This window comes from Panthera onca, chromosome A1 (genome assembly GCF_046562875.1).
Source record: "Panthera onca isolate mPanOnc1 chromosome A1, mPanOnc1 haplotype 2, whole genome shotgun sequence".
In the NCBI taxonomy this organism is placed as follows: Eukaryota; Metazoa; Chordata; class Mammalia; order Carnivora; family Felidae; genus Panthera; species Panthera onca.
In genome coordinates this window covers 82,122,555-82,141,190 of record NC_138339.1, presented here as the reverse complement: position 1 = coordinate 82,141,190, position 18,636 = coordinate 82,122,555, and the positions used below count along the sequence as shown (strand labels likewise).

The 18,636-nt window shown below is 39.8% G+C and overlaps 1 protein-coding gene and 1 long non-coding RNA gene across 5 annotated transcripts in view; both read left to right on the top strand.

Annotated features, from left to right (window-relative positions):
• Positions 1–5,395, top strand: part of LOC144615639 (uncharacterized) — a 30,006-nt gene extending 24,611 nt beyond the window's left edge. Inside the window, exon 4 of the long non-coding RNA XR_013554007.1 lies at positions 3,633–5,395. This is a non-coding gene — a long non-coding RNA (uncharacterized LOC144615639). The remainder of the gene's footprint in view (positions 1–3,632) is intronic.
• An 8,532-nt stretch (positions 5,396–13,927) lies between these two features.
• Positions 13,928–18,636, top strand: part of FAM81B (family with sequence similarity 81 member B) — a 54,665-nt gene continuing 49,956 nt past the window's right edge. Inside the window, exons 1-4 of one of the 4 annotated variants that reach the window (XM_060635371.3) lie at positions 13,932–14,041; positions 14,695–14,808; positions 17,811–17,885; positions 18,424–18,483. In XM_060635371.3, the coding sequence (XP_060491354.3) occupies positions 18,440–18,483 (44 nt within the window). In that variant the 5' untranslated portion in view covers positions 13,932–14,041; positions 14,695–14,808; positions 17,811–17,885; positions 18,424–18,439. Of the gene's footprint in view, positions 14,042–14,694; positions 14,809–17,810; positions 17,886–18,418; positions 18,484–18,636 lie in introns of all 4 variants that reach the window. The other 3 variants (XM_060635368.3, XM_060635367.3, XM_060635369.3) reach the window with 3 other exon arrangements.

The window sequence follows — 18,636 nt, the reverse complement described above, 5'->3', positions numbered from 1 at the left end:
AATTGCCTTATTTTCTAATTCCTGCAAAGGGACAGGTAGCTGTTCCTAACGTGTGCCATGGCACTACTTTATCTCTTTAGACTTTTCCCCTGGTGTCTTTCCCTTGTGTACACATATTTTGAATTGAAATCAGTGGAATTTTTTTAAACATAATTCAATTGCTTCTCCCATATTTGTTTTCAAAAAGTGATGGCTTCTTCCATCAGGAAATAAGGAATGTGCTTTGCTTCCTGTCAGAAGAAAGTAAACAGCCAGCTTCCTACTGTGGCAGAGGTGGGGGGTAGAAGAAACCTACTCCATAGCCAGGCCTCTATTGCCAACCCCCTGCACCTCATATTTCTAATCCCTTTATCCCTGTCCCCTGAACAAGAATTCAGGTCTGTTGGCCTCCTGATATCTAAGTGTGATTGGGAACCTTAGTAGTAACAGCTCTGTCCTTTCTCTGGATCAAGGAATCCTGGAATCCAAATTGAAATGAGAAAAAAGTAAATCTCTTATATGAAACATGCTTTCCAAACTGGCTTCCACTGCTCTGACTTTGTCCTGCCCTGGTACTAATATTGAGTCCAAGAGAGCACGACTTCCTGCAAGGTCCCTAACCTGTAGCCCCACCTCAAATTCCACAGGATTCTAGGATGACCAACCACTGAGGGGTTTTCCAAAATTCGGGACTTTCAGGATAAAAGCTGGGAAAGTCCTGGACAAATTGGGATTGGTCACTCTGTTCTTAAAGCACCTTTGACAGCAGTCCTTCCTGATAGGAGCACAGAGTCAGGGTAGCAGAACCTTCTCTCTAGTGATTCCCACTCTTGTCTCTAGGAAGCTAGTAAGCAGCTGAAGCCAGGATAAGACCCAGTGAGGAGTCTGGCTCCTCTCCTCTCCCCCTCCTCCCTTTTAGCACCTCCCAGCAGTTCCCAGAGCCTCCTCTTTCTATCCTTTTGTCCTTCAAATCTTGGTCACAGAATGTCCTACTTTACTATTTCCTTACTAATAATATGCCTTTTAGTAAGTCATTCTAATAAGGGGAATCACCTGGAGACTTTATCTCCCTTGAGTCTGGGCATAAAGTCAGCACAATGAAATGGCCCCTGGGATGGATGGCAAGTTCATTAAAGGAATACTTATGTTCTTTCTACCTAGTTGTTATTTGTGACCAGTGGGGTTGATAAACTCTTCTGGTCTGATAGGGTTCCTTCTAGAACTATTTGGCTGAGTCACAGCTTCCTGACCTAAGACCTAAAGAGTATGATCTACCCATAAGGTAGTAATACTCTTTTTATTACTTATATTAGTTAGGATGTATCTACTTTAAGTAACAGAAAAACCTATTCCAGCTGATTTATAAAATAAAGGGATTGTATTGTTTCAAAAAACTTGAAAGTTTAAAATAGGGAAGTTTCAAAAGAGGCTCGACAGCACTCTGTGAAGTCATCCAGAATCTAATGTTTTCATTGTCTGCCCTACTTTTCATGGTTTTGCTTCATCGTAAGACTGGATTCATTACCCCCAACAAAGGTTTGTTTTTTGTCACAAATTAGATCAAATGAAATCTGCAGGCCTTATTTCTCACTTCCAGCTCCAGTGTTAGTGCTTGGATTTCTGTAACACTAGTGTAAACCAGTCACAAATCCCTGACTGATCACTGGTTTCCAAAAACAAACAACCAAAAACACCATTCTCACCCAGCATTTAAAGAATCAGAAAGGGCTGAAGATTTGCAGACAAAGGAGAGGTCACCTCAAGCCCAAAATTGTCCACACCTGGATACTCTCTCAATCTTCCACACGTCCCAGCGATTCTCCTCCTTCAGGAGCAAACCAGCCCTCACTGGCTTTTCCTCTCCTGTCCAAAGCCAGGGCACTGGTAGGCATGCTCCCCAGGAGATGATGGAGGCATTTCCCTTTAAAAACTGGTTTGCTCCACCTAGATGCATACTCACCACACTCAGCTAATAGGGGAAGGGCCCCCGTGCAGGGACTGAAACATAGTCTGGGGCCATATTGTCCCCTATTCCTCCCACCACGTGTGGGAGCAGGCTCCAGGTCCTTCCACTTGCGTGTGCCACCTCGAGAGATGTTAAGGACAAACTCCTATTGGGTATTTGGATGACTTTCTGCAGTTTTCATCATTTATTCAGTTCCATTATTACACATTTATTTATTTACTTTTATTTTGAAAGAGCGCGCGTGCGCACACAAGTGGGGGAGTGGCAGAGAGAGAGAAAGAGAGAGATTGAATCCCAAGGGGGCTTCATGCTGTCAGCACAGAGCCTGACACAGAGCTCTAACTCACCAACCATGAGATCCTGACCAGAGCCAAAACCAAGAGTTGGATGCTTAACCACCCAAGCCACCCAGGCACTCCATTATTACACGTGTTAATGTTATAATGTGAACATCTTTTGTTCTCCTTCTTTCAATTCGAATACATTTAAACTACCTCATTGAATATGTAGGTTTATTCATAATTCAATACACTTGTATTTATGTATTATTTATTTATTACTTAAACAAACTAGACTAACAAAGAATTATCCAGTAGAATTCCCAAGGACTTTTTGAAGAGATTTTAAAATAAATAAGCAAATACATACATGTACATACATACATACATATATACCAGACATACTTACGTAAATCCATTCTTCTGACTTTCTTCAAAGTAGTGAGGTTTTCCCTCATAAGTATCTTCAATTTCCCTCTTCAACTTTATTTATACCATTAGCATTTAGACTCTTGAGCTTTTTAAAAAGAGTTTACTAAAAAAAGTTATCAAAAACTTCAACCCTCATAAGATATCCCAGATTCTATACAATAAATTTGAATTAGTCCAGTTATACTCAGTGTTATTTGCATAAGTTCACTTATTCAATGTCAGAAACCTAATATTAGATTACATTTGCATTGTTTCTTAAAAGTTGCATTTTTAAACTGAATTTGCAAATACAAAAAGTAAGTATGAAACATGGTTTAAAGGTAGAGACAGAGGTGACTAGAGACATTTTGGTAGATAGCGTGCTTTCGCATACAGGTCACAGGTTCACCCAGACACTTCCGTCCCACTGACTTACCCAGCTGGCTCCCCATCAGACCCTTTCACTGCCACACTTCCACTACCTTCTGCCTTTTCCAGCCCCATATGATCTCCACGGTGAACACTACTCTGTGCCCGCCTCAGCTGTGGGTGAAGCCAGAATGAATAGACCCTCTGTGGGATTTAGTAATACAAATGAAGAGTGCACATGAACACCAGCTCTGTAGCGTATAATATGAAGCAAGATGCAGATGGAAGGCTGGGTCTCCCCAACAACAGACAACTTCAAGAACAGTGTCCATTATAAGGCCAAATGTTGCTGGAGGGGTGGTGGTGGTAAGGAAATAATCTGCTTTGCCCATTTCATAATCTAAATTTTACTCTTTCTAACCAAGGGTATTTTAGCCATTTCTTATAGTCGAGTTTAGTCATCACCATGATTAAAGTAAACAATAGGATAAAAAACATAATTAAGTTCAGCCCAAAACTGCCTTAAGAGATACTCCAACAAGCAGTTGGAGAGATGCTTGGCTCAGAAATAATACTGTTTGTCTTATTAACTTGTACCCATCACTCTTCCTGAACTGTGTTTGATGCAGTAATGAAAGAGAAAGAAGTACTGACACAGAGAGTTGGACTCTGTCTCCATGACACCAAATCAAGAACTGCCACCTTCTCCGTCTTTCGCCACCACCTGGGAGACTCTGTTGGCAGAAGACAGAGCAGAGCAGTTTCTGTGGCAGACTGAGGTTGTGACGCAAACAGCTCTGATGACATTTCCTTGAGTGGTGCCCTGTCACCTGAAAAGCCACTTCTGCTTCTCGATCACGCCCCAGTCCTAAAATGGTCACAGAGAATTAATCATCTGAAACCCACATGTCAGCACAGATGGGGGAGGGAGGAGGCCTGTAGTGATAAATGACAATGTCTTCAAAGCAAGTTCTAAAACCACAGTTTCAGTGAATGAAATGCTTTTGTCTAATAAACTTTATTTATGTGGAGTTTACCCATAATGGACATATTTTAAACATATAGTTCAATAGAGTTTGACAAATGCTACACGCCTCTGTAATCACCACCACAGTCAAGATTATAGAACATTTCTATCACTCCAGAAAGTTCCCTTGTGCCCTTCCCCAGAAATGGCCACAGGAAATATTTTTTATTTTATAAGCCATAGAACATTTATTTGAACATTTTTAAAATTGGAGTAGCATAAAGAAGAATCTGTTCACTTGCCAGAAAAAAACATTTAGATCTTAAATCCTTAACATAAAATCAGATAACACTTCCCTCAGCATAGTTTTAGCATGAACTAACTACTAATGAGAAGACATTGCCATAGTACTTTCAAACATGGCTAACATTTGAAGTGTAACATTCACCCAAAAATCTGAGTGGGAAAGGAATGTTTTAGCTTACTTGATATATCCTGAAGTTATAAAGGTAGTACTAAGGCTACGTGGTAGGTAGCTCACATTGGCGAGAAGACTGGAAGAGGGAAGAAGCAAAAATGGAAAGAAAAAAGACCACGTAAAATACATATCATTCATGTACTTATGTAAAATTATACATATGTATGTACATATGTGGAAGTTGAATTTAAAATACAAAAAAAAAATTACAGAGACCTCAATTCTTGCAAAATTTTAAAAGTCTCCTAGTGAACTCCCTTCAAAACATGTCCAGTTTTATGTCACATCAAATAACTTTCTCGTCCATCTTAAAAAATAAAAACAAACTACAATCTAGAAGAGATTATTGACTGATGGAAATAGAGTCTGAGATTTGGAGTGAAAAGTGCTTTCTCAGCCTGCAGCTGAACATTCTGCTCCGAAAGTGCTTCCCTGCCTGCTTCTCCACAAATCAATAATAGATCAGACAAGAACTTTTGTTGTTGCTACTTTCTAAGAGATGCAGAAAACTGGGCAAGTCGGGAACCCAACGAGAATTCTTGACTGTAAACCCCATATCCATCTCTGTCAAGTGCAGTCTGTGGAAGCATTTCGGAAGGAGAGCCACTTTCAGCCTGCTCTCTTCAAAGCAGTCTGCAGCTAGGAAGCTCCAGTGATTTCTAGTGTGACTTCTTAAGCAAACCTTAAGATTGGTTCATGCCATTAGAAAATGAAATTATAGCTGAAATTTTATCCAAAAACTGACACTGGTAAGGAAATCTAGGAGGAAAAAAACCCACAATTGCACAACAAAAGATTTACCTTACTTTTTAAAATATAAAAACAATTCACTAATAAAAATATGGCAAGGAAACAAAACAGATGAATGTTGGGGGGAAAGAAAGGAAACATAAGATAAAAACAGAGAGGGAGGCAATGCATAAGGGACTCTTAAATACAGACAATAAGCTGAGGGTTGCTGGAGGGGAGGTTGGGGGGGGGGGGCGGGAATGGCCTAATGGGTGATTGGTATTAAGGAGGACACTTGGGATGAGCCCTGGGTGTTATATGCAAGTGATGAATTACTAAGTTCTACTCCTGAAACCAATACTATACACTCTCTGTTAAGTAACTTGAATTTAAATAAATAAGTTTAAAGCTATGCCTGGGTGACTCAGTCAGTTGAACATCCGACTCCTGATTTCAGCTCAGGTCATAATCTCACTGTGAGTTCAAGCCCCGCGTTGGGCTCTACGCTGACAGTGCAGAACCTGCTTGGGATTCTCACTCTCTCAAAATAAATAAATAAACTAAAAAAAAAAAAAAAAGTTTAAATAAATAAATTTAAAAACAAAATAAAAATATGGTAAACTAGAAAAAAATTATCCATAATTCTTCCTCCCAAAAAGCTTTGATAAAATTTAGTCTAGAATATTTCTTAACATCGTGGAAATCAACCATATATAACATTTTGCATCTCAGTTTTCCACTTAACTATTGTAATGTATATGTTTTACAAATCATAAATAATTGTTAATAAACTTTTTTGTGGTTGTCATAATTAAATCCGACAAAAGTAATACTCTTGCATCCCCAGAGCTGGACAATTCAGCTGGTTCCAATATTTTGTTATCACTATGGCTAATGTATTTATATGTGAGTCTTCTTCTGTATTTTGGAATATTTCCCTAGAATATATTTTAAGATGGGCAGTCTCTGCATTTGGGTGTAAAAACTTTACATCTCTTGTGACATATTTCCAGTTTGCTTTACAAAGCATAATAGTCTCTTTTTAGGGCAATTTGGCAGTGTGTATCAAGATCCTCACAAATATTCCATTATTTTCCTAGGGAACAATCAGAGATGCATAAAATGGTTTTGTTTACAGTATTATTGCAGTACTACTTCCATTAAAAAAAGTTGGCCACAATCTAAATGTCAAAACTAAAAAAGCAGTTAGAAGAAAATTATGGTAGCCATAGAATATACTTATACATCCTTAAAATCCTTTTTTCAAAAAAAATGTAAAAACATACAACATGTCAAAATATACATATAATTAAGACAATGAAAAAACTAGAATATAAAATTATACATACATGCCAATTATATACCTAATTATGTACATATACACGTATAATTATATGTATGTGTTCACAGAAAAATGTCCAGAAAGAAACACATCAAAATGTATACAAGATTGTTTTCAATGATTATTTCATAAGGGATGATTATAAGTGTTCCTTGTTGTATACCTTAATGTATATTTTTACATATTCAGACTATTAATCTTTTATTGCATTTCCATGTTCTATCACATTTATGTAAAAGTATATATGTGTATATTAAAGAATAGATTGAATAGACTGTTTAAAACAAAAAAATAATTAGAGACACTCCAATTCTTACAAAATAAATTTTTAAGGTTTATTTTTGGTCTATTTTGTTTGAATAGAAAAAATGATTAATTTTTCAGGCTGAGTTCTTATATTTAAACACATCCAAAGTCCTCAAGTAAATACTATGTGACCACTCAGCTCTCCGTCTACAGGGTACATTCCAAACTCCTCAAATGCCCACACAGATCCAAGATCCCTCAGAATCTGGCTTCTACTCACCTACACAGCCTCCTCTCTGATTACCAACCCTCCCAGTTCACAACACTCTGCCCTCCTGGCCATGGGAATGGGCATTCGCCAAGCAGAAACATACTTCATCCATTCAATAGAGGCAACTCCTACAGGGCCACAAGACTCTCCTGAGATGTCACTTCTGAGAAGTCTTCTGTTCCCTCCTTCCCCGCAGGCTGCTGCGTGTCCTTCCTTTAAACTGTCAGCATGCCTTCACTTTTGCAATTCTTGATAATTGTACTCATCACACTTCATCTTGAATGCTTGTGTACTTACTATACCCTCCCTTTTAAAAAGTCAGCAAGGGCAGATTTTTTTTCTTGTTTTGCTCACTGCTGCATGCCCAGTGTCCAGAAAAGTACTTAGAGGTACCCAATCAATGTTTGAATGTTTCTATGACTGACTTACAGAATCAGCGAGTCAATGAATGATTGAATGGATTCAGCAGAAAACTTCAGTGTCTAAAATACAAGGTATCCAGCAAGGGGCAGAAGTAATGCCAAAAAGGAGGCAGAAAAGGAAGAAGATATAGAGAGACTTCAAAGATAAGTAGATTGGCAATGTGGAAAAAGCATAGACTCTCACCAGAAACTGCTATATGACTTTGAGAAAGTTCCTCAATTTGCACTTGTAAAATGGGATATAATACTCATTTGGTTGAGAATTAACTGAACTATATTTATAAATGCACACACAGTGCCTTGCATGTAGTAAGCATTCAGTGAATTTTTTAAAAATTTTCTTAATGTTTCATTTATTTTTGAGAGAGAAAAAGTATGAGCAGGGGAGAGGCAGAGAGAAAGGGAGATACCAAATCCATGAAGCAAGTTCCAGGCTGTGGGTGTCGGCACAGAGCCCACAGCAGCACTCAAACTCATGAACCATGAGATCATGACCTGAGCTAAACTGGAAGCTTAACCTACTGAGCCACCCAGACACCCCAGCATTCAGTGAATGTTTGACCTTTTCCCTATCCCCTTCCAGTTTGATCTAGTTGTTTAGATACCTATGAAAAACTGGTCACAAATTCATAAGAAAAAATGCACTGGATAGAATTATGTTTACTATAATTTTTTCAAGATAAGTCATTCTAACAGTAAAGGAAAGATGCCCAAACTCTTACAAGGTTAGGCATCACAACCACAAGGAGATGCTTTTAATGTGACCCATACTGAAGGAAGGGGCCCCAGAGGTCGCTCAGGGGTGAGTTTTGTACAGAACTCACCTTATATACTTTAATGACGGAGCAAAGAAGTATTCCCAGAACACAGGAAAACTACTCTCTTATGGGTTTCGTTACCCTTTCTGTTGATGAGACAAACACATGCAATATTAAATTCTGTCCTAGAGCCATTTGGCTAAATGTGTGGATGTCTAGAACCAAAAATACATTCATCGATTTTGGGATTAGACTCTATTAATATGCTTTTCAAACAGATATTTCTGTTCACCTTGAAGCACTGGTGCTCATGTTAGGCTGGATGGTTGGGAACACTGGTCTTACTAAACAACAAAAATCAGCTCTTTGAGATCATTAGAGCCACACATGGGAGGGCGGCCCACCACAGCCTGTTCCTGATGAGCTGGCACCATCAGGGACGTCAAGGTGAGTTTTCTAGAGCAGAATGCTGCATCCACAAGCCTCACTCGGGGCCTCCCTGGCAGAGCAAGAAAATTTGCCACAGCAAAAGAGTTTTTTGCAGAAAAAAAGGGAAAATAAGCCATGGGATTAGAGCAGCAAGAATAAACATTCCTGCTGCCAGTATCATAAAGATTCTTTAACAATGAGCACAAGCCTTTATTGCTTCCACCAAAATTTATGGCTCCCATATCTGGCAGCAACACGATAAATCTTCACTCACATTGTCATAGCCTTTTTTATTTAGAACTTTTCATGCTTTTATTTTATTGTTTTAGTTTACAGGGAGAGAGTGCAAGAGAGAGAACAGGGGTGGAGCAGAGGTAGAGAGAGAGAATCTTAAGCAGGCTCCATGCTCAGCACAGAGCCCAGCACAGGGCTTGATCCCACAAACTGTGAGATCATGATGTGAGCCAAAATCAAAAGTCAGAATCTTAACCAACTGAGCCGCCCAGGTGCCCTCACTTGTCATTGCCTTTGAAGTATTAGTTTACCTACCTTGGTTCTGCATTATGAGCCACGTGGGATTTTGTCAGTATTCTTAGGTGTTGTGTTTTGCTTCTTTGTTAGTTTGAAACTCTATTTATACGTATGAATATGTGTGCTAGACTGATACAAAGATGAGTCCCCTTCTCCTGAGTATATATTTTCCTTTGCCATTTTATGTCATTGTAATCCTCAAACTTCCTACATTTGAATGTCGAGCACTCCTTAATTTGACTAGTCAACTCATTTGGCTGATATCAGCCAAAGTCAGACAAAGGGCAGAGGGAATTGTAGGCAGGAAACATAGTTAAGCAAGGTGGGAATTCACCACAGAGCTTGGCTACAATTAGGTGTCTGGGGAGAAGCTGTTTGTTCAGAGGTGGGGGAGACAGAAGGGGCAACGAGAAACCGAAGAAGGAAGAATGGCGCCTTGCTGGCAAGTGGAAGGAGGAGGAGCAGATGGATAAAAACGACAAGGTAGGAATGATAGCAAATTCACGGGTGGCACCTGAGGAGAGACTTCCTAGTAGGATGTGGTGTGGCCTTGGGGGAGGTGCCGATGGTAATTAGGAGCTGAGGCAGTTGTCTCCAGAGGAGAAAGCTCCCCTAGCACTGCTACAGTGCAGGAAAATTCACGTAGACACAAGATCTAAACACAGGTTTCATCCGTTATGAGATGGAAAACTATTGAAGGACTCTGAGCAGATGAATTCCATGATTGGTCTTAACTTTGAAAACATCACTGGCTACTTCGTTGAGAATAATTAACAGGTGGCAAGTTTGATTGACAGAAGGGAGATTGGTTTTAGAAAGCCATCGGCATAGTCCAAAGGAGAAACAATGATAACTTGGACCAGTGTGGCAGCAGAGGAGGCATATATTTTTAAGGTGCAACAAACATAGGGGATGAAAGAAAAAGAGAAGTAAAGGAGAATTCCAAGGTTTGAGGCCTGAGCAACTAGAAAAAGCCTGGTGCCATTTTATTGCAATAGGGACGGCTGTACAGGGAGCAACTTTGGGAGAGGGAAGAGATTTGAGGGATCACCAGCTTACAGCCATGAGACTGGCTGAGCTCATTAAGGTGGTGAGTGTGGGAGTGCAAGGACTGAACTCTGGGGCACAACACTCACAGGAAGGGTGACCAGCTATTCTGGTTTTCCCAAGGCTGAGGATTCCCAGAACATGGGACCTTCAGGAAGTCTCTGAGAAAACTGAAATCATTGATCACCTGTTCAGAGGTCAGGGAGATGAATGAGAAACCCATGGGAAGGAATAGCAGGGCGATGAGAGACACGTTGCCCGGGGAGCCAAGTAAGGAACACACAGCCCTCAACTCTGTTAAATGCTGCTGATGGGGCAAATGACAGGAAGACTGACAGCTGACCACTGGATAGACAACAGAGAAGTCACAGGGGACCCTGACAAGGGCAGTTTTAGTGGAAGTCACCTGGGACAGAAAGCCTGATTCTGGTGATACGAGAGGGTCTTAATCTGCTTAGGCTGCTATAGAAAAATATCATAATCTCTGTGGCATAAATGACAGAAATTAATTTCTCATAGTTCTGGAAGCTGGGAAGTCTGAGATCAAGGTGTTAACAGATTCAGTTCCTGGTGAGGACCCTCTCTACCTAGCTTGCAGACAGCTACCTTCTCATTGGGTTCTCACCTTCCTGTGTGTGTGTGTGTTTCTGTGTGTGTGTGTGTGTGCACGCCTGCAAAGACAGAGACAGAGAGGTTGAGATTCCTTTCTATTCTTATAAGGCCATCAATCCTATCAGGTTAGGACCTCACCCTTATGACTTCATTTAACCTTAAAGTCCTTATCTCCACATAGGGTCACATTTGAGGTTAGGGCATCAACATATGAAGGGGATGGAAGAAGTAGGGGACACACAGTTTAGACCACATCAAAGAGAGAAATTAGAATGAGAAAAATAAAAACACTTTCAGGGAGTTTTCCTGTCCACAAAAGGTAGGGGGAGTGGTAGTTGATATATAGGATTGAAAGAAGGTTGTTTGTTTGTTTTAAGGTGGATAGAAGGGGGGAAAATGTGTTTGTATCCTGATGGAAATGATCTAGCAAATTGGGAAGCCGGTCCTTGAATAGTTGAGAGGGAGTAGGACCTAAGAACAACTGGGGGATAGGCCTGAACAAGGAACACAGATGGCTCATTTGCTGGAAGAGGAGCGAGGGCAAAATTTTTGGACAGAGATGCACGTGGGTCTGTAGATGTAGCATGTGGGCTCATCAAAATTCTGTTCCGATAACTTCTGTTTTCTTGATTACATATAAAGGAAAGGTCATGAGCTGAGAGTGAGGATGGCAGCAGCCGATGGCAGTTTGAGTGCAGAGGGAAGGTAAGAAAGTCATCTAGAAGAGTAGGAGAGTCCTGTGGAGAGGAAATCCAATATAATTGTGAGGGAGCATTAAGGACTCCCTTTGCATTGAGCATCCTTTACAATGGAAGTCCCAACACTTACAGCTTAGCAGAATCCAGTATGATCATCGCAGGGGGGCTGTACACAAGGCTAAGGGTTAGCCGCCCTGGGGTCTGGTCAGTCAGGGTTTCACCATCCACATATGTGAGTCAATCTCTCTGAACTTCCTTGCATTTTAATCTGTAAAACTGGGATATTCGTGTCTGCACTGCCTTCCTCAGAGGATTCAAGAGATGGCACCTGAGGAACATCTTCTAAACTGTGAAATGTTCAACACAACAGAGATTACTAGAAAATTGTCCTGATATACTGAGCTTGTTAGAATAAGATATTTTCTTTAAATTTTTTTAATGTTTATTTTTGAGAAGGAGACAAAGCGTGAGTGGGGGAGGGGCAGAGAGAGAGGGAGACACAGAATCTGAAGCAGGCTCCAGGCTCTGAGCTGTCAGCACAGAACCGAACGCGGGCCTTGAACTCACAAACCGCGAGACCATGACCTCAGCCAAAATCGGACACTTAACTGACTGAGCCACCCAGGTGCCCTGAGAAGAAAACATTTTCTTTACGTGTGAAAACTTGTAAAAAGTAGGAAATCTAGTTTTATCGCGTGAAAGATGCCCCTAGGGTTGTGTCGTGCATAGCACACAGTGGTTGTCTCCACTGACCCTCAACACTCACCAACCCCTTTAACTGCCCACCACATCACAATTATTTCTTTATGCCTATATTTAGAGTTATATCAGAATATAATGTCATTTTTAAGTTTTAAGATCTAAACTGAATGTTATTGGTTTTTGTGCTTTTGGGCTCTACTCTCGGTAGGCCTGGATTAGAATAGATCTTAGAAGATTACTGCCTTCTAGGAAGGATTTTACATACACATTGGTCAGGTGGGAATCCAGTGGTACAAATATCCTATTGCACTGCTATGTTAATAACCAAGCAACCATTTAGAGAACAAACAAATTAGATTCTTATTTCATTGGAGTCCATTTTCCTAGTCAAGTGCTATCGACTAAAAGCTGAATTTAAAGAGGGAGAGAACCACAAAAATTTCTTAGCAAGGTCAAATCCAGTTTTCCTTTCTCACACAGAGCCTGTATCTATTTCTTGGATAATTGCCACCTTGAGAGATAATCACTAATAATAGCTACCTTTTAGTGAATTCCCAGTCTGGCACTCAGCTGAGTACTTTAAGTGTATCATTGCGTTTAATCCTCAACCACCTTATGAGATCAATATTATTAGCTCACTTCACAGATGAGAAAACTGAGTCTTGAAAAAGTGAAGTCATTTTGCCCAAGTAGCCAGTTGGTTGAGGAGTCAGGGTTCTAACCCACTCTCTTGGTATCCATAGCCATTGACTCTCACTCATGGTGTGCCATTTCCCTTGGTGCTTGATAAAATGATGATTAGGATGGTGTAATGAGCTGTTTGGACAGCTTACAAACCACGAAATACTGTATTTCTAAGTGTTAAGGGCTAAGCACTAGAAGACATACCCCTGAAGCAAAAAATCATAGGCAGTATTTATCTGTGGGATCTAAGTTTGTCATTTGGCATCCTGAACATTATGTGTGTCCTCAGAGCAAGGCAAATCTGGCACCATAATTTGAAAAGTAACTCAACCAATAATATAATTTCTGTATATGAGGGCCAAGTAGTATTACCAAAATGTACAAATTCCAATTTTAGAACTCAGGAGAATATTTCAGAGCTGAAACAATCAACATCTTGTTGACCAAGTAACCAAGCAAGACTTTCTCTACAGAGCCAAAGTTCAAGATTTTATTTATTAAAAAAACAAAAACAAAAAAACAAAAAGCAAACAACAAAAAAACTCAAGATTTTAATTTGTTTAAAGCCAGGATCTACCACTCCCGTCATTATTGCTGCATTTTTTTGTGAGACTCCCCCTAGTGGCCTACAAGAGTTAGCTTCCCGAATGAGCACACTTGGAGGAAGACTGGGGAGTATGGCAGCAGTTCATTCTCTTTGTCTATCTAATTTGATGGAAACTGGTCTTCCATCAAATGGAAAGGTGAAATCAGGGGAAGGTGTGAATGTCAGCCTAAAAATAACCACTTTCCATCCAATGAGACCAAGAGGTGAAGGACCTAGTGATTTTATGACAATGAGCACTTTATGACAATGAAAACCCTTGAAGCTCTGAATCCCTGGGGGCTTGACTTAAAGTGTGGGGTCAACCCCATTGACATCACAGATCCTTCCTGCAGTCACAATGCTACTGAGCCACACCGGGAAGATGCCCTGGAAACATAAAGACATTAGTCAGATTGTAATCCAGTTTCTTTAGTGCTCTGGCTTTCTGAAAGACAAAACAAAAAGTTCTGCTCCCTTTAAAAAAAAAATCAAATCAGCAAAAAATAAAGCCAGGAAATCAAGCATCATGAGTGCAGGTATTTAACCCACGGATTACCCAAGGTCTCTAAATTCTCATTCTTTACTACCTTACTTATATTTCTTATTACATATAAGCAAGGTAATAAATCCCAAAGAAGATCCTTGGGTGGCTTGGGCACAATAGTGTGAGAAATCTTTTCCCATTATTTCATAACAGTTTGATCTAAATGAGTGTGTCTCAACAAAATTTCCTAAATGTCTAATGGAAGTACCTGGGATGATAAATTTTTGTAGCTGACTATGGGTGTGATGGGGGCCTGGTGAAGAAATGATGTAGGGGAGGACAGAAGAGGAGGGTGTAAAACCAATTAGAAGCATCCCTTGGGGCACCTGGGTGGCTCAGTTGGTTAAGCTGCCGACTTCAGTTCAGGTCATGATCTCACCGTTAGTGGGTTTGAGCCCTGTGTCAGGCTGTGTGCTGACAGCTCAGAGCCTAAGCCTATTTCAAATTCTGTGTCTCCCCCTCTCTCTCTGCCCCTCCCTGGCTAGAGCTCTGTCTCTTTGTGTCTCAAAAATAAATAAACATTAAAAAAAAAAAAAGAAGCCTCCCTGAACTTTTGCCATAGGTACAGAAACTGCCCTTAATTTTAAAGAGAAGATTAACTACCACTGCAAAAGTTCACTTGCCTTCGTTCCTGATCTAATGCAGCATTCTGGTTGCCTAGATACAGATGTAAACATAAATGCCTCTCCGACTGCAGAGGAACAGCGGAATGAACCTGATGGCCACCTTCCTGGCTCAGTCAGTGACCAAGAAAAGAAAGCAAGTACTTTTAGACATTCATAGTAAAAATAGAATATTTTGTTCAGCTTCTTTAAAGCTTAGCGTTATTCAGAGAGTTCTAAGGGGTCCTAGAAGTGTTGTTTTTCTTTTCACTCTACCTACATTTCTTATTTGTTCTGCTTTTACAAAGTGACTGATGACAGCACAAGCTGAAAAGAAAAGGGGCCTCAATTTGTGGATACATTCATTGGACTGACTTTTAATAGGCAGGGCTAGGTATTAACAAAATTTGACAATTATTTTTTATAAAGATTCAAAGGAAACTATGATAAATTCGAGATACAGACTTTATCTCTAACATGAAAAAGAGAAGAGCTAAATAGGTTTCTTTTATTGGTACTTGTCATTAATGAAAAAGAACATTCAAAGAAGCAGTAGTTTTAGCCCTCATCAGTGGATGAAGCCTCTTGTGATAGAAAGAGCACTGGAAAGCTAGCACAATATCAATATCAAACATTGATCTTTGGTATCTGATGGCTGTACCATACCCAGGCTGTGTGACTTTTAGCAGTTACTTAACTTCTCTGTATCCTCTTCTACAAAATGGGCTAATTAGGCCTAACATACAAAGATGTGAGATTTGAATGAGCCCTAAGAAAAAGGGCTTAGCAAGTAAAAGGGACTCCATCAATAGCTATATATAATTATTATCATCATCTATAGGATCCTGAGCAAGTCCACTACTTCTCTAATCCTCAGATTCCTCACCTATAAAAATAATCATCTTAGGGGTGCCTGGGCAGTTCAGTTGTTCAAGGGTCCGACTCTTGGTTTGGGCTCAGGTCATGATCTCATGGGTTCGTGAGTTTGAGACCTATGTGGGGCTCCTTGTGGAGCCTGCTTGAGATTATCAGTCTCTCCTTCCTTCTCTCCCTGCCCCTCCCCCACTCACACTCTCTCACACTGTCTCTCTCTCTCAAAATAAATAAACTTAAAAAAACAATAATCATCTTAAATTTTTCTGTGATGAAGTAGGATCTTAGTAACTACGATTCCCACCTTATAGGACATCATATATGTGAAAGGGTTTTTTTTTTAATTTTTTAATCTTTATTTATTTTTGAGAGAGAGACAGAGTATGAGCAGGGGAGTAGCAGAGAGAGAGGGAGACACAGGATCCGAAGCAGGCTCCAGGCCCCGAGCTGTCGGCACAGAGCCTGACGTGGGGCCTGAACCCACAAACCGTGAGATCATGACCTGAGCCGAAGTCGGATGCTCAACCCACTGAACCACCCAGGCACCCCTATGTGAAAGTGAAAGTATTTTATAGGCCATTTTATAGGCCATTAAGCCATAAAGGATCATAGCATTTTAAGGTATTCTTATAAAGCCGATGAAAACTGACACACATAAAAAATCCCATGTTGTTCCTGAGAATTGTTAATATAATTACATTCTTGCTTGTAGAAATAGGGATGAAACAGAGCTGACTCTTATATTCAATTACCAAAGATATAGAAATTTACATATTACCTTAGATACATCAAAAATTGCAGAGAAGAAAGAGGAAACAGATATGTCACAATGTGCTCTATGTAAGTAGTACAATTACAATAAGATTTCTTTTTTCTGTAACTTTTACTTTTCTATATTTTCCCAAATTCTTCTCCATTATCAGGTTTAACATTTATTACTTTAAAAGTATGTGAGTTGAGGGGCGCCTGAGTGGCTCAGTCGGTTAAGCGTCTGACTTCGGCTCAGGTCACAATCTCACAGTCCGTGAGTTTGAGCCCCACATCAGGCTCTGGGCTGATGGCCCAGAACCTGAAGCCTGCTTCCGATTCTGTGTCTCCCTCTCTCTCTGCTCCTCCCCCGTTCATGCTCTGTCTCTCTCTGTCTCAAAAATAAATAAACGTTAAAAAAAAAATTAAAAAAAAAATAAAAGTATGTGAGTTGTGTTTTTAAGAGGTGCTATTTACAGTTTTCAAAATAAGACTTAAAAATTAATAATATAAAAGTAAAAGATATATATCCAATTGTTTCACTTGAGAAGGGGGAAGGAAACAATAGACCAGTAATTTAGTGTCCTTGGACACAATAGTCACAGACACTTTCATCCCACAAAAGGGAATGAAAGAACTACCAGGTGCCAAACATGTAAGGCCCAGGACCAGCCAGTTGCTGAGGAAATACCACAGACTCCCTCACACAGGCCAGGACAGCCATGGCAAGGTGAGAAAGGAAGAGCTGGCACAGGTCGGGAGCCCAGGACCCAGCGCTGTTCCAGCTCAAAACTGGAGTCAAAACACAAACCAGGGCAGAAGGCCAGTCATGTTCTCTAGGGAGTTAGGATGGTTTCCATAACATGGATACCTGAGTGCCCTGTGGATCAGTGTATATACATCCTCTAGGGGAAGACTCAGCTTCAGGCCATCAGACCCATTGCAGACTCCATTCAGCAAAGGGGAGGCAGGGCCTACAGCACTATCATGGCGATCACTGGCTCCATTCTGAGCATCCTCGAGCCTGTGCTGGTTGACCAATATCAAGTCAGCAGGGTCAGGAGAGCCTATCGTCAGGATTCTTTATTAGCTTCCTTGATAATACATTTCTTTCTTTTTCTTTTTTCTTTTTTCTTTTTTTTTTTTTTTTTTTTTTTTTTTTAAGTTTTATTGGAGGGGAGAGCTTTCCAATTAAGTCCCTTAGGCCCTACATCAAGAAGTAAGACGTGGTAATTCCTTAGGCATTTGCAAAACGAATGATTCCTGTATGTAGGTCTTAAATTTTACTCTGCTCACCATTACAGTATACAATAATATAAACCAAGACAAAATATCCCAGGAAAATATTTTGTTTAAGTTTTAAGCAGAGGTGGAATACTACTCATACTCTCCCTATTGAATCCAGTTCAGTGACGGGCTATTAAAATGAACATAAATCTGTGTCCTGTTTTTAATCTTAAAAATAAAGAACATTAGAGTTTAAAACAGTTTTAGCATATGCCAAACAATGAGTGCATTTGGTGAACTCTCTCCTCCCAGAAATGCTGCAATATTATGAACTTTGATGCAGTGGAACTTTCTTTCTAGTAGCACCATGTTATTGAATTAGGTAAGGTTCATACAGTCAGCTCTATTTAATACTAGTAAGTAATGTACATAACTGTGCTCTACTTTTATTTCTCGTTGACTATAATAATCTGACATCCAGGTTTCCTAGAAAACAAAGTTATCTGGATAGACCAGATTTCTAGTTTTGGAGTTTGTTTTTGAAAATTAGCTGATTCCCCACAGAAATTGGTATGATGGAATAATTTACTCCGTGAGAACTTCTTTAGTAACTCAGCCAATAATCACTGGATATTTCACTTTAAAAATTTTCTAAGAATAATCCATGGTTTGACTTGTCTAAAAAGTTTTTTCTGACTGTGATACCAATCTATGAAATGCAGCTCTCTAGTATCTTTCCAGAACTTGACTTTGGTTTTAGTCTCCAGAAACACAGATGGGACATGTGCAAGTTTAACTGGGCTGATAGTCTATGGTATATATTTTGTTTAAAACTAAAATATTTATATAAAAATAATATGGATAAGACTTCCGTATAGAGTAGATGATGATACATTTTAAACCCGTGACCTTTATTTTAGGTAAGATTATCTCCAGCCACAATGTCAGCTAAGAATTCTACGGATCTAGTTGAATATGTTGACAGGTAAGTTGGTAAATTACAACGTGTTTTAACTACTTACTATATTTAGTGATTCAGCTAGAGATTCAAGTGCCTGAATGAGATGTTTGAGTTCATCTAAACTAGTTCTCTGCTTTCAGAAGAGACACATTAAATCATGTCAGAAGATGAACCTCT